The sequence below is a fragment of the Hyalella azteca genome, unplaced genomic scaffold (assembly GCF_000764305.2).
Source record: "Hyalella azteca isolate HAZT.00-mixed unplaced genomic scaffold, Hazt_2.0.2 contig17016, whole genome shotgun sequence".
Classification (NCBI taxonomy): Eukaryota; Metazoa; Arthropoda; class Malacostraca; order Amphipoda; family Hyalellidae; genus Hyalella; species Hyalella azteca.
The window spans coordinates 110,336-125,488 of record NW_025946818.1 but is presented as its reverse complement, the minus strand read 5'-3'; the positions used below and the strand labels follow the sequence as shown (position 1 = coordinate 125,488).

General features: G+C 37.1%; 1 protein-coding gene across 1 annotated transcript; it reads left to right on the top strand.

Moving 5' to 3' along the window:
- Positions 1 to 775: 775 nt before the first annotated feature.
- On the top strand, positions 776 to 9,302 carry LOC108674872 (protein twist-like). The gene is made up of 2 exons (XM_018162856.2): positions 776 to 2,316; positions 8,216 to 9,302. The coding sequence occupies exons 1-2, from the start codon at positions 1,345 to 1,347 to the stop codon at positions 8,303 to 8,305; spliced, it is 1,062 nt and encodes a 353-aa protein (XP_018018345.1). The 5' UTR covers positions 776 to 1,344; the 3' UTR covers positions 8,306 to 9,302.
- The last annotated feature ends 5,851 nt before the right edge of the window (positions 9,303 to 15,153 follow it).

Genomic DNA, 15,153 nt, shown 5'->3' with positions numbered 1-15,153 from the left:
TATAAGACTATAAATGAGCTCTCTTATAAACACTCAAAATAATCGCAATATGGCAAAACCACAAAAATAATCACATTACAATTAAAAGCACGCGGGCATGAGCTTGGAGAATCCAATTTGTGGGTGTAGAATTATTCCAAATTCTATTCATGATCGAAACTTAATTTAGTAGTCTTAACTGTAGAATATCTGGCAGTTTCTCATTCCTATAAATCATTACTCAATATAGTAGTCGTGTAGATTATCTGGCAGGGTTTAATTCCTAAATCATAACTAAATTTAGTAGTCTATAGTAGATTATCTGGCAGTTTTTCATACCTACATCATTAATATAGTGCCCTTAAAGATATAGTGTCGTGTTAGGTTGTATCTGGCGTATTCCTGTTAGGTCAATTACTAAGAAATTAAAAAAAAGCGATGTAATTAACATTATCTTCCACTACATATTATTATCTATTAAAATTATACTATTCCAAAAATTGCTAATATATGTAGGAATAAATTGAAAATTTATCACTTAGGAAAGTATCTAAAATGTACAGTTTATATGAATAAATTAACTCGTTATACGTAACAGCACAAAACATTTCAATACTAAACACAAGAACTCCAAATGAGAATTTAAACTCCGCCTATATCCCAGTTGTGTGCCACGAAAGAAGAAATATATGAAGGCGGGGCAGCGCTAACGAGCGAGCGGTGACTGTAGAGGCGGGACCGAACACAACTCTTATAGCGAAGCTCGTGAGCTGAACCACGCATTCGTGATCTGACGACCAGCGTGACCGCGTGCGAGCCACGAACGTGAGCTGAAACACGCATACGTGATCAGATTACAACTGTGGCCGTGCGTGCTACGTATTCGTGATCCGACGACTGGAGTGGCTACGTGCGAGTCACGAACGTGAACTGGTCGTGCTATTATCTTGCTTGAATTTCCCTACCGTCGGACATTGCTCCAACCTATATTTTAAACTGTGATTTTTATGAATCCATGCAATTTTCCCAGTGCTCTAAATTACCTTTCATTTCACCCGCCAGTGCATTTTTATCTCTAACTAATTATCGCTTAATCGGTTTGAACGTTATTGTGAGGACGGATTGCACAAAAACTTTACTCTCTCTACTCAAGTTTGTCACAACTGTAAATTGCATCATTAATCACCTCGCAGGCTTTATTCCATTAATAGATCAGTCATCTAAATCAAAAGTTATCTCCAGTGATTGCTCCATGTAGGCTGCTTGCCACGGATCATCAAAATAACACTGTCAACGCCAGAAATTTTTCCAAATAAACTAAGCGATCAATTTCAAGAAATTATTTAACACTTTCATACCGTCACAATGAGCATCGTTGGAGGGTTTTCGATGCCTCAAAACTTCAACCATCATTTGTCTGCATCCCCGGCTTCCCTTTACCAACATCACGGATACTATGGCCACGCAAGTCCCCCGAACCAACTTTACCATGGCTGGGGCTACTCACCTATCAACAACCACAACTCTTATGGTACCACAGGGGGTACAGTAGGCATGGGTACCAACGGGTACTGTGGTCAAGACATGACCATGGAGTATTCATCATCTGGTATGGACAGAAGCTCTGGTCTCATGACTGGACTCATGAACGGTGGACCAGTGGGTAATATGTTGGATTACCATCATCATCACCTGCACCACCACCATGACTATATCGAGGTGGTTGACTCATGTGGCAGGATTGTCAAGCGGAGGTCTTCTGCGAACAAGAAAGAGCGACGCAGAACCCAAAGTATCAACAACGCCTTCGCGGAACTGCGGGACTGTATCCCTAATGTCCCCCCGGACACAAAACTTTCCAAGATCAAGACCCTGAGGTTAGCCACCTCTTACATTGACTACCTTATGGCCCTTCTGCATTCTTCGTCTTCCTCCACCGCATCGTCTTCATCATCATCATCGTCGTCTTCTTCTTCAACTTCTTCGTTAGTATCCACATCATCCACGTCAGTCACAACCACTCCTCCGACCACTCCTCCATCTGTATCCAGCGTCCCTCATCTCCCCGCATTATCCAATTCCTCGAATGTCTCTGCGTCGACCCCGCCGCCAGCCTCGACCAGCGGGGAGTGTATGACACTCCAGCACCTACCACACAACCGATTACCTCAGCAGCAGCACCATCACCACCAGCAACAAGTTACTGTCAATAACAGTGAATATCTCGCCGAATATCCTTCGAGATTAACATTCAGTGGGGAGAATAACATTGCAAACATTAACCATGGCAGCAACATCTCGGATGAGCACCAGCAGCACAATGCGCCTGCACTCAAGGTAAGACAACAATATTATATTATCAATTTCATGCAACATATCATCCCATTAGAAAGAAATAATTGCTTTTCAGACAAGACAATTAGTTGACCTGGCTTTCACAATTAATCTACTTGACAGGAGGACGTCTCAAATGCATTATTATTTCATGGAACACTAATCAGCCACTAATTAATCAACACTAACTATGGAATTCATGCTATTATTCAACTTGCTGTTTTCATGCATTCAAAACATTATCCAATCCATAAATAATTTGTTTACAACTTTCATTAAAATTTCAATAACTCTAGTGTTTGATACTTTGAAATAATATAAATTTATCATTAAAATTCCGTAATTGAATCTACAAATTGTGTGAACACAGTCGAAACATTCGTATCAACTGTGCGAGAAGATCCCGTTACTGAAATACGACCGAACACAAGCGCAATTAATGCTGTCTCTGCTCGCCTAGTGTTTGCACGCATATATAAACTTGATAGTTGTGAATCTCTTATTTGCCTGTTGTGTGCCATGATAAGCAGAATTTCGAGTATTTCCCTAGCTATTTTTTTTCACTTTAACGATCATGCATTTGGTCAAGTCATATTGTGAAAAACACGAATTTATGATCAGCATTGAAACAAAGAGAAATCATCCAAATTGTCATAAAATTCATGAAAGTTTTCGTCTCGATGTCTGAAATTAGAGCCAGTTTCAATCAATGCGGAATGAATTGTGAACAATTCTAATGCATTGTATCATTCCGCATCACTTATTTGCCAGTCTCGCATTCACGCTAATTTGCAGAGCAGTTCATTAATTACACGACGAAGATATAATGGAATTCTTAGCCTCCCAAGCACGCAATTCCTTCAATTTTGTTCGATCAATTGACTCCAAACTCTGGTTGTCATTATCGGTTCAGTTCATTGTGGCATTTCATTTCATAATGTACATTTTAAATTATTGTGTTATAAAAAGACATTTTCTAAAATGCAGAATTTTTTATAATGTAAACATCTGAAAATTCACTATGAACTCCAAATTCAATTAATTCATTAACTGTTTGACACATATTTAACATTAACAATTATTAACCAGATTGTGTTTAAACAAAACCAAATTTCATTACAATTTAATGCAAGGTTTACATTAAGACCTAAAAATCACAATATAAACTTAAGCCTTTGAGCTGGCAATGTGACAGTTGTAAAAATGCGTGTATCAATTACACTAAATAAACATTATATTCATCGAGTGATATTTATAGGGCCACTTATCATAATTGAGTTAACACACTCTCGGCTTTCGATAATTGGCAAACAGAGTAATTAATGTACGAGTGCAGAGAAGGTGTAGCATTTCTCTGCATATTAGCGTTGTTGTGGGGCCAATTTCGCCGCACGCCACAAACAAAGAAGTCATTGACGGGGCAACACACAAAAAATAACAGCAACAACGGCCACAAAACGAGACCTCCCTCGAGGACTGCTCTCGAGTTCTTTACAAGAGCCTCAGCAAACGTCCACTTCGGCAGTGGGACTTGCTTCGAGCGAAACAGGGATCAAGGGACGGGGACTTGCTTCGAGCAAAACAGGGATAAGGGGACAGGGACTTGCTTCGAGCAAAACAGGGATAAAGGGACAGGGACTTGCTTCGAGCAAAACAGGGATAAAGGGACAGGGACTTGCTTCGAGCAAAACAGGGATAATAGGACGGGGACTTGCTTCGAGCAAAACAAGGATAAAGGGACGGGGACTTGCTTTCGGGGACTTGCTTCGAGAAAAACAGGGATAAAAAGACGGGGACTTGCTTCGAGAAAAACAGGATAATGGGACGGGGACTTGCTTCAAGAAAAACAGGGATAAAGTGACTTTGGACTGCTTCGATCCAAAATGAAGAAGAAGACTGGAAGTTGTACTACACAAGACGTCAACTGTAACGGTATGACATGTGAGTTCATTCATTGCGTTTCGAACTTTGCGAGACATTGCATTAGAATCCAGTGCAATCGATGCGTCAACTCATGCATGAAATCATACTCAAGTGTTGAATGTTCAAAATTCAAAACGGGCTGAAATTCCCTGAACTTTTTTTATAATGACACTTCCCATCATTGATCGCAGTTGAGTAAACTCTTTAAACTATTTGCTAATTGGCAATTGATTCTGGACCAAAATTAGTAATAGGTCTCCCTCATGGTAAGGCAGCTCTCTCAGTCTGCTGCCTGATAGAGTCGTTCTGAAGACCGCGCTGACGAGACTGCAGTTGCGTATAACACATTCTCGCCTCGATGGTCATAAATTTGTTAATAATTTATTGATAAGTTTGGTGTGTTCGGACAGGCGACATTAAAGAGCACCGACTTATAATGAGGAGACATGCTTCATGAGGCTTGCAGCTCAAGGGCTTAGGCTGTTCTTTATGCTCAAATATGCAGTTAAGACCTTGCCATATATGGCCAAACATGGAGCTATCGTTTATTCAATTTTAAATAACAAACCCACTCAAAATAGTTCGTTAATGCGAAAATTAATTGTAGATTTTTAAAAATCCCGCTGCCCTGAACCCCACTAATGATGTGATGTCATTCAAGGAAGAGTCTTAGCAACATCTTACGTCAAATTCTCATTAAACTCCCGCTAAAAAATTCAAGAATAAATTGATCGCTCATTCTTCAATAATTCTCTGCAACGCCTGTTAGCCGCCATTACATTATGTGGTTAAACTATTAGTAGACTTGTACATCATTATAATAGGCCAGCAGTAGACCATCAGTAGACCAAGGTTGGCATGAATATATATGCCAGTGTTATAGTAATTCAGTTTTAGATATAATAGAATTTAGCCTGAGGATTCGCTCTCTGTCTCGAAGCGACATGCCCTAAATTTGGTTTAGTTATGGAAAAATTCTTCTAATAACAGCGATTTCGTACATTTGTACCCGACACCGATTACGTGCATTTGTACCCGATTGTTCGATGTTTGATTCTGAAATTTTCTACCGGTAAATCCAGTATTCCCAATAAAGGAAAAAAATGACGCATGAACCTGAATCGAGGCTCTTATTATTGTAACTATACTGGCAATCAAGCATCATAATTGCCAAGCCAAATACTAAATCTCACTTTACATGTCTTTGGCAGGTCTCTGATGACTGTAATCATTTCAAAGGAAAATACATGTTACTTTATTAGCATGAATCAGTCGACATGAGAGGCTCACATCTAGCACGGCTCCTTAATTCACCTGGGGCTCTCCGCCAATCACAGCGCGCGCCCGAGCCGCGCAACTCTCATTGGTTGAAAATTAAATTGAATGAGTTGAATGAAAGCAATTAAAATATTTCCTTATTATTTTCGTTCAGCGCAATAATAGCGAGTTCGTGAAATTTAAAAAACTGCGCAATTTTTTATTTTACATCCCTAAAACGTATAGACGCTGCAAATTATTTGGGAATCGATTATTTTAACGAATTAATCAGAAATTTTACATCCTTTGTAATAGATAAGCGGAAATAAACAACGAAGGAAATTTAAAATTCTAACATTTTTATTCTATCAATAAACTAAACCTTAATTGACTGCATATAAACAAACTTTATGACATCAATACACCAAAATGGCTGCAAAATTTAATTATACTATGAAATTTTATTACCGCACATGACAAAAAGATTCTTGACGATAGTTAAATTCCAAAAAAATTCTGTCCCGGAGATTTAAAGAATTTACAATTAAAAATTTTTAACGGTCAATAAGTATTTTAAGGCACATAACTTTTTCGTGGCTAATTTAAAGACAGTTATGTATAATATTTTCCAAGAGACATTGAGCAGAATGTTTTAGAGGTGTTAAGAGCGTGCAGCACGACACGCTTAGATGACTTTACACGCTACACGTAACCCGGTCCTGGCCACGGCCTAAATGCCTGAAACTGGACACTCTGGCCGCATCTAAACTCGTTTCTGGCCTGTGTAGCATCGGAAACTTTAGTATAATCTGTTGTCAAAATACTATATGCTAAATATGGTATTTTATTATCTGTAGGCACAAATTTCAGTCAATATAGCATACTAGATATTTTATAAATGTCGATTATATGTTGCATGTTCAGAATTAATTGGTGTCGTGTTCCTGACGGCTATTTGGTGCCATGTTCCTGATGATTGTTTTGTGCCTTGTTCCTAATGGCTGTTTTGGGCCGTATTTTTGATGGCTGTTGTGTGCCGTGTTCCTGATGACAGTTTTGTGATGTGTTCGTAATGGCTGTTTTGTGTCGTGTTCCTAATAACTGTTTTGTGCCGTGTTCCTTTTGTCTGTTTTGTGACGTGTCCCTGATGACTGTTTTGTGATGTGTTCGTAATGGCTGTTTTTGTGCCGCATTCTTAATGGCTGTTTCGTGCCGTGTTCATAATGGTTGTTTTGTGCGGTGTTCCTAATGGCTGTTTTGTGCCGTGTTCCTGATGGATGATTTTTAACGTATTCCCAATGGCGGTTTTGCCTCGGATTCCTAATGGCTATTTTGTGCCGTGTTCCTGATGGCTGTTTTGTAACGTATTCCCAATGGCTGTTTGGTTACGTATTCCTAATGGCTGTTTTTCGTATTACAGATGGCTGTTTTGTGTCGTGTTCCTAATGGATGTTTTGTGCCGTGTTTCTAATTGTTGTTTTGTGCAGTGTTCCTAATGGCTGTTTTGTGACTTTTTTCTAATGGTTGTTTTGTGCCGTGTTCCTATTGGCTGTTTGTGACTTATTTCTAATGGCTGTTTTGTTCCGTGTTCCTAATGGCTGTTTTCCTTGTTTTTTCCTAAGGCTGTTTAGTGACTTGTTTCTAATGGTTGTTTAGTGCCGTGTTCCTATTGGCTGTTTTGTGACTTATTTCTAATGGCTGTTTTGTTCCGTGTTCCCAATGGCTGTTTTTTGCCGTGTGCCTAATGGCTGTTTTGTGACTTGTTTCTAATGTTTGTTTTGTGCCGTGTTCCTATTGGCTGTTTTGTGACTTATTTCTAATGGCTATTTTGTGCCGTGTTCCTAAAGGCTGTTTTGTGCCGTGATCCTAATGGCTGTTTTGTGACTTATTTCTCATGGTTGTTTTGTGCCGTGTTCCTAATGGCTGTTTTGTGACTTGTTTCTAATGTTTTTTTTTGTTCCGTGTAACTAATGGCTGTTTTGTGCCGTGTTTGCTGTTTTGTGATTTGTTTCTAATGGTTGTTTTGTGCCGTGTTCCTAATGGCTTTTTTGTTCCGTGTTCATAAAGGCTGTTTTGTGCCGTGTTCCTAATGGCTGTTTTGTGCCGTGTTCCTAATGGCTGTTTTGTGACTTGTTTCTAATGGTTGTTTCGTGCCGTGTTCCTATTGGCTGTTTTGTGACTTATTTCTAATGGCTATTTTGTGCCGTGTTCCTAAAGGCTGTTTTGTGTCGTGATCCTAATGGCTGTTTTGTGACTTATTTCTAATGGTTGTTTTGTGCCGTGTTCCTAATGGCTGTTTTGCGACTTGTTTCTAATGTTTTTTTTTTGTTCCGTGTTCCTAATGGCTGTTATGTGCCGTGTTTGCTGTTTTGTGATTTGTTTCTAATGGTTGTTTTGTGCCGTGTTCCTAGTGGCTTTTTTGTTCCGTGTTCATAATGGCTGTTTTGTGCCGTGTTCCTAATGGCTGTTTTGTGCCGTGTTCCTAACGGCTGTTTTGTGCCGTGTTCCCAATGGCTTTTTGTGTCGTGTTCCTAATGGCTGTTATGTGTCGTATTCCTAATGGCTGTTTTGTATCTTGCTTCTAATGGCTGTTTTGTGTCTTGCTCTATTGGCTGTTTTAGAGGTGCAAAATTACTGAGAATGCCCCTAAAGGCTGTTTTGTGCCGTGTTCCTAATGGCTGTTTTGTGCCGTGTTCCTAATGGCTGTTTTGTGCCGTGTCAGGGCGCTGGCGAGGGCGACGCTGCGGGCAAGAAGTGCAGGACAGGCTGGCCTGAGGCGGTCTGGGCCAACGAGCTCAAGAAGGAGAAGTGATCTCCTCCGCTGCAACACACACGGCTCCTGCCTTGTGACTAAATGAACTCGTCTAAGTACACGTAGCGGCTCAAGTGCACTTAACGGCCCAAGTACACGTAATGGCCCAAGTACACGTAGCGGCCCAGGTACACTTAGCGGCTTAGGTACGCGCATCGATTTGTCTTTTATGATTGGTGGATTTAAAAAAGCCGTCAGTGATTGCATGACAGAGTTACGAACTCGCAACTAATTTTGACAGTACGGCCCCAAGAAGTCGATTGAGAATATGGAAATGTGCAAAACTGTTCTTCAAGCCGAGCGTTTCTGCGACCGTTGTCGTAATCATGAACATAAATTCTAAGAGCAAAATTAAGTATTTTCTGTTAAAAGAAATTGCGACTATCTTAGTTGCAAAGAAATTAATTAAAAATAAGCAAAAGTGAGAATTAATGGCTTTTTAATGTCATTCTTTAAGCTTTCATTATTCTTTTCATGACAATTTACGGAAAACCAAGCAACTAATACCTCATTTTTAGTTTATCGTTTAATCTTGGCGAAATAATTTAATTGATTAATTCAATTTTTTCTCTAATTATTTCCTTGGAGACTTATCCCAGCCGAGCTTATTATAACATAAATAGCAATTTGTTACACTAGGATGTATACGTACATTGAGCTGGATGATCGACATGAATTTATAACTAATAATTAAAAGTCGATTTTAATATTGCATGTATTCTTGGTGTTTGCTTCAATTGATCTCATTCGTTCTTTATTGTACATACCTACGATGCAAGCGTTAACTGCTTTTGCCCCCTTCTCAAATTCGCGAACATTTGCATTTTCAAATTATATTATGAAGATAAACAGCAAAATATTGTATGACGATATTATTCCAGGAGCTCTGGAAGGATATTGACCAAGGATTATCAATTAAGTCTCTCTTTTATTCTCCTTAAAACTTGTTAATAATATGAAAATCCAATTATTATCTGTGCAAATTTTTTGTATATAATATTCACTGTCTCATTTTCTTCATCATGACTCGCTATGCAATTATAAAAATATTTTGTTAATAATATTCACAGTTACCATGTATCATTTTCTTGGTATGCACTTATTACTTATGACTTGGTATATGCACTTATGATAGATTCAACTACAGCTTAGTTCGAAAGGCTGAAAGGGTTAAAAAAACCTTGTTTCGGTATCTTATAACTGTTATTCAATTAATTTTTTTATTGTGTTATGTGTTAGATAACAGGCTTAAAATTTTAGATTTAAATCTTTGTAACTATGAAATTGAATGCGTGGAAATTTAATGAAATTTTTAAATGCATTTCTACGTACTATAGACTAATTTCTCCTCAATTATGTAAAATGTGAATACTAGTGTACGCTGTGTAAAAAATACTGTAAAAATAGTTGAATTTAATTGTAAATAATAATGTATGTTCAAAATTATTGAATTCACGACACCTAATTATGTTAATATTTGCATAGCTAAGTAATTTATACTAGGCGGCAAGTTTTAAAATATTCTCATGTAGCACTTCGTTCTCATTAAAAACATGACCTCGGTAAATAAAACTAAGTCTTAATATTGTATAACTTCAAGCTCCTGACGCATGCCCTGTTGATATTAAAATCTGATGTGGTGTAGAGGTTGGGATCCGAGTTCACAGTTATCCTTCTAAGGTGAAATAAATAATTGAAAAATAATCATGTTGACTATTGTTTGGCATTCATGTATAATCTCAGAGTATTCAAATAGATGCTGAACTTAGAATATTTCAATTTTACTGCCAAAACATGCACACACAAAAATTACTCCGTTTGATTCAAAAGTTAGCAAAAACCTACTGTTTTTTATTCCTGCGAATGCTAATTATCAAATCACTGAATGCCGAATTAAATAATCTATTAATGTTTTCCTGATTCTCATATTACAAGCTCATTTAGGAGAGCTTTTTTAACGGTCGTTTTCGGTCAGACTTTTAAAAATTCCGGTCGTTGAGGTTCAGTTGAAGAGTTAAATTCCGCATCGCATCCCTTGACGCCCGTCAAGCTCACGTAGAATGCGGTGCCTCGACCGCTTTTCAGAGCCAAAATATATAGGAGGCTTTTGGTTATAAGAAAATATCTTGCGAAATTGCTTTGTTCCAGAAATAAAATTGCTGAGATAATAAATGGTATCATTTTTTAAGTATTTGTATGACATTTGCTGTGTGAATTTTTTATATTGATGTATAATAACCTGCTCCACTGTTTTCTTTATATTAATAGATTTCAAAATAAATATTTGAAAAAATCTTTATTGCTGTTTTTCCTTGATAGCATAAATTAAAAAACGAGTGATTTTAATAAGCAATAAATTCTCGTATATTTCGCATTTGATGTAGTAAAATTTCAGGTATCGTACTCTCCTTTTTGACAAATTTTATCCCATCTTAATCCCTATATGTAAACTAATCCTTTTGACGAAATAAATCTGCAGAACCTTGTTTGTTCTCAGTCAACTTTTACGCTGAACGCTTGCACACCTGTGACACTCAAAATATGAACGTTTATATTTCGAAATAATTTGCTTAGTAAATTTTTCGAAATTTTAATTACTAATAATTAATTATTTACTAATAATTTTAAATAATTAAAAAAAATTTTCGAAAATAATTTGCTTAGTAAATTTTAAGAAAAAAATTCGGGGAAATAAATCGAGCCCTTATTGTTCGAATAAGGCGTTGTAAATATACAGACCCTATATTGTAAAGGCGGTCTGGAGATAATGAATATTATTGTTTTGCGGACTATATCCCTTGGTCTAAATGAATGCAAACATAATTTTTTTCCAAATTTAGTAATAATAATAATAAGTAATAAATTAAAACAATTGATATATTAAATTTCATTTAAAATATTTAATTAGAAGGTAATTAATTTTTATAACGTATAATTTAATCATTACCATATTTACAAAGAATAACTCACGTACACAATCACAAAGCGAAATACTATTCTGCTTCTTTTTTCTACAACAACTTCCTTGCAATTGTTGGTCTTATAGGTTAATTGATGAACTAACTGACAAATCTCGTATGTTGAACTAATCACGAAAGAAATTATTTCAGAGGGAAAAATTATTTAATTAAAAATTAGGCCAACATGTAGTAAAGTCTCATGTAATATTAAATGCATGAGTACCGTGGGTGTCAGAGTGTTACAATAGTAATGATCGTTATATCACTTGATTCATCATCAATAAAATCTTTGCTCTCTGAGAAATTATAGCCTATAATTATCTTTCAAATAGCCGCTAATCCAATAAAATCTAAAAAAAAATCGCATCCCAATAAACATTGAAACTTTTAATCTTGTTTTATTTTTTCTGCATCCCTCTTAGGAAATTATGCTCGGTTCGAGTTAGGAATATCGCGATTTTTTTAAGGAACGCACAAAATGAGGAAGCAATATTCCCCGAAAACAGACTAGTTGAAAACTTAATTTGCGCTCTTTTTCGTAAATTTTTTGTTCTTTCGTCCTTGAAATTCATTCAAGTCAATTTCAGTTTTAAACTTTACGAAATACCACCTGCATCGTCTGGCATCCGCTTTTATTTTGTGTAAAAAATTCAGACGAAGACTCGTTTATCGGCTCTGTAATTAGAAAAAATTCACTGAAAGAACTTAGACCTGCATTCTTCTCTAATTTTCAGACGAATATGAAACGTTTTTATTTTTATCGTACTCAATCATACATTGTAAATCATAATCTATGCGCCCATATAAATTCATTTTAAAATTGATTTCCCAGTTTTTGTACGCATACTCAAAGATCCATTTCATTGTGCTCAATTTTTCTCGGCACGGCTGCAGTGCGCGCGGTGTGTGTTTGCTTGCCTCGCATGTCTCACTCGTGAAAATAAACATCGCTCTCTGAGAAAGTGTCGAGCCTAAGGCCTAGGTTGGCGAGTAGGCCAGGAGGTCACTTCGCACGGCCGACAAGTCCTTATATGATCGATGATCTCAAGCTCTAAAAAAACATTTGCCTTGCTCAATTTTTCTCACAACACAATTAGTTGTGCCAGAAGAGAGTCTAATTAATCTTCACGCACGTTTGTCTGAAGTTTTTATTCAATAACAGAATTTTACGCTCCTTGTGCACTATTGTTTCGGTTTATGCTATGGGAAACGTCAGAAAATGAAATTAATTTTTTTCGGCAATTTATATATATAAAATTACAGAATTAAAGATCCTCCAGAGATTATTCCCTGGATGTAACAAATATTACATTTAAAAATCGATGCAAAGGAAGATGTAACTTTAAAAAGTGGGCTATTCAATTTTTTCATGCTCTCTTAGGACGATATTTAACCATAAAGGAGCCACACACAATATAGTTCATCAAACACAAACATATTTCCATTACATAGCAAGATTTTTTCTTATAAAGTAACTATAAATATTTTCTATGATGTTTTTTTCCTATAGTTTCATAATTCTAGCCTTTTAGCTTTTATTACAAAAACTCGGACAACAAGAATTTCAGTTCGCTCACGAAATAATATCCTATATGCGAGAGAATTTAATTTATTTACCTGAAGATAATATCTAATTTGTGGCCATTAACTTTCATGAAGGTGTTGTAAATTACCATGACACTTTTTTGTGACGGTTTATATTGCGTATAAAGATTAACACCACAACAAGATTTTGTGCGTTTCAATAAATTTTTCGAATAAATTCAGATAAATTCGAAAAAATACAGAAGCAGACAGAAAACAATTTAAGCGTCGGCTCGAAGTGGACTAATTTTTTTCAGATATTTTAGCAAGCAAATCACACAAATTTAGCCACGCATAATTTACTGATTAAATATATTTTCAATATAATGAAGCTCATAAAAACGACGCGCAAACTGCATATGATTATTTTAAGATACGAATGATTAATTAAAAAATTGGTTTAGCATCCATTTCATGTTCCCATATTTGTCTAGTTTATGGGATCAATTTTATTAGATCAATCTCTTGGCTCGGTTCAGTCAAAACAAAATATCGCTCAATGAAAATCACTAAATCCTAAGAGTTAATATGCGAATAAAACGATTACGTTTAATGCAAATAGACGTGCAAACGTATGCAAATATGAGGATATTTGAAATTGCGTTTCTCGTGGTTTCCCAAGTAAATATATGAATGCATCTAAAAGAATTCAGATCATGGATGTCTTTATGATTTCCAAAGCAATCGTGAAAGCAAACATGACAAATTTTCAGGGAGCCTATTCGTATCATGCAAGATCGTTGCCGATTACTCTATTTGTTGGTATTTTTGATTTCCTGTGGCACAAAGTTAGTTCATTGTAAACGAATTAATGAATAAAAACTCTGAGTATGCCCCTCGTAATATTAACGTCACATGAAATTTTCTATCTTAAGCTTGATATGAATTTTTCACCTGAACCAATTATTCCTTCATTTCAAATCCTAAGTCATGAACAAACTCAAGGAGCTCTAAGCAATGCTCATGACCTCCAACGTGGCTGAGAATATTTTGCGGATGGCGGGATGCGTTGACTTGTGGATCTCACGACGAGACCGGATTTGAGGAGCCCATCTAGCGTTACGTTTTCTTTTGTATGCAATCATTAAGTTGACACAAGATGATTCTGGCGAGTCGTAACTAGCGGGCGGCACAGCGCATCCAAAGACGCCGTCGTCCCTGTCGTCGCTCTAACTGCGGGCGTCTTCATAAATCGTCTCCTCTTGCCTCCTCTCCACACAAGCCAGTGAAGGTGCTCATCCCAGGCTGCAAATGACGGCCCTCCAGCCCGATAATGACTGTATAATGAACAAGTAGAGCGACGGCAGCGGCAGTTCTATAATATAGGCGCTTTTACGGAGCCTCACACGAAGACCTCCGAAGAGCAGTTATTATCTCAACACCTGTGGCTGGAAAACCATCTCCTCCGACCCCGCTCTCAATCTCACCTCTGACATTTGTGAACGGGAACTCTGATCCTAAACCGTGTCTGTACTCATCTCAAGTGAGCCTGAACCTAGCCTGAACCACATCTTAACCGCCCCAGTGTCATGCCGCCGAAATAATTCGCGACTTATTAGGAGGTCGCGCCAGTCGCAGTCAGTCGCTGTTGACGGCCTAATTGAATATAAGAATTTCATGATGGGCATTATTTCAACAGTGAATTATCCGGTGATCCACGGCAATGAGAATTATACCTTAGATGAACTTGAACGCAACTGCGGTTGGGTTTGGTATTCTCGAATGATAATTTACAAACATCGTCTTCGACAACGAATAACTGAAGGCTTAATAATGGAGTGGCAACTGAATGATCATGAGTGGTTTTATATGCGAGACTTATTTATTGGACTCGGAAAATGTAACTCCATTATACATTTATAACAATTTATGAGTTATAATTTTTACCATAAAAATTGCGTCATATCATGTAAACCCTTTTAATTAATGAATAATTCTTGGGTAATATCCACCTTAATTGAACATGCCCTCTAGTCGCCAATTTGTGATTGGCCGACCTGTAAGCAAATTCAAATATTTTTCTTTCAAATTGCCCGGAAACCATGGCTGTTCTTATTCGTAAATTGAGTTTTCTCTTGTTAGTAGAAACCAAGTCCAGCTACTTTGCTTAGGCTGCTCACTCATGTGTAACCAGGTGGTTTGAACCTCTTTAAAAGTGACATATTTATTACTCCTAGTGCAGGTAATTAGTATAGACCTGAAGAAGCTCTTGAATGGAGGAGTAACCGCAGCGTTGTCTAGTGGCGATTTTGGTGACAAAAGCTCTTTTTTCCTGCCGAAAAACTCGCCTAAACTTGGCAAGAA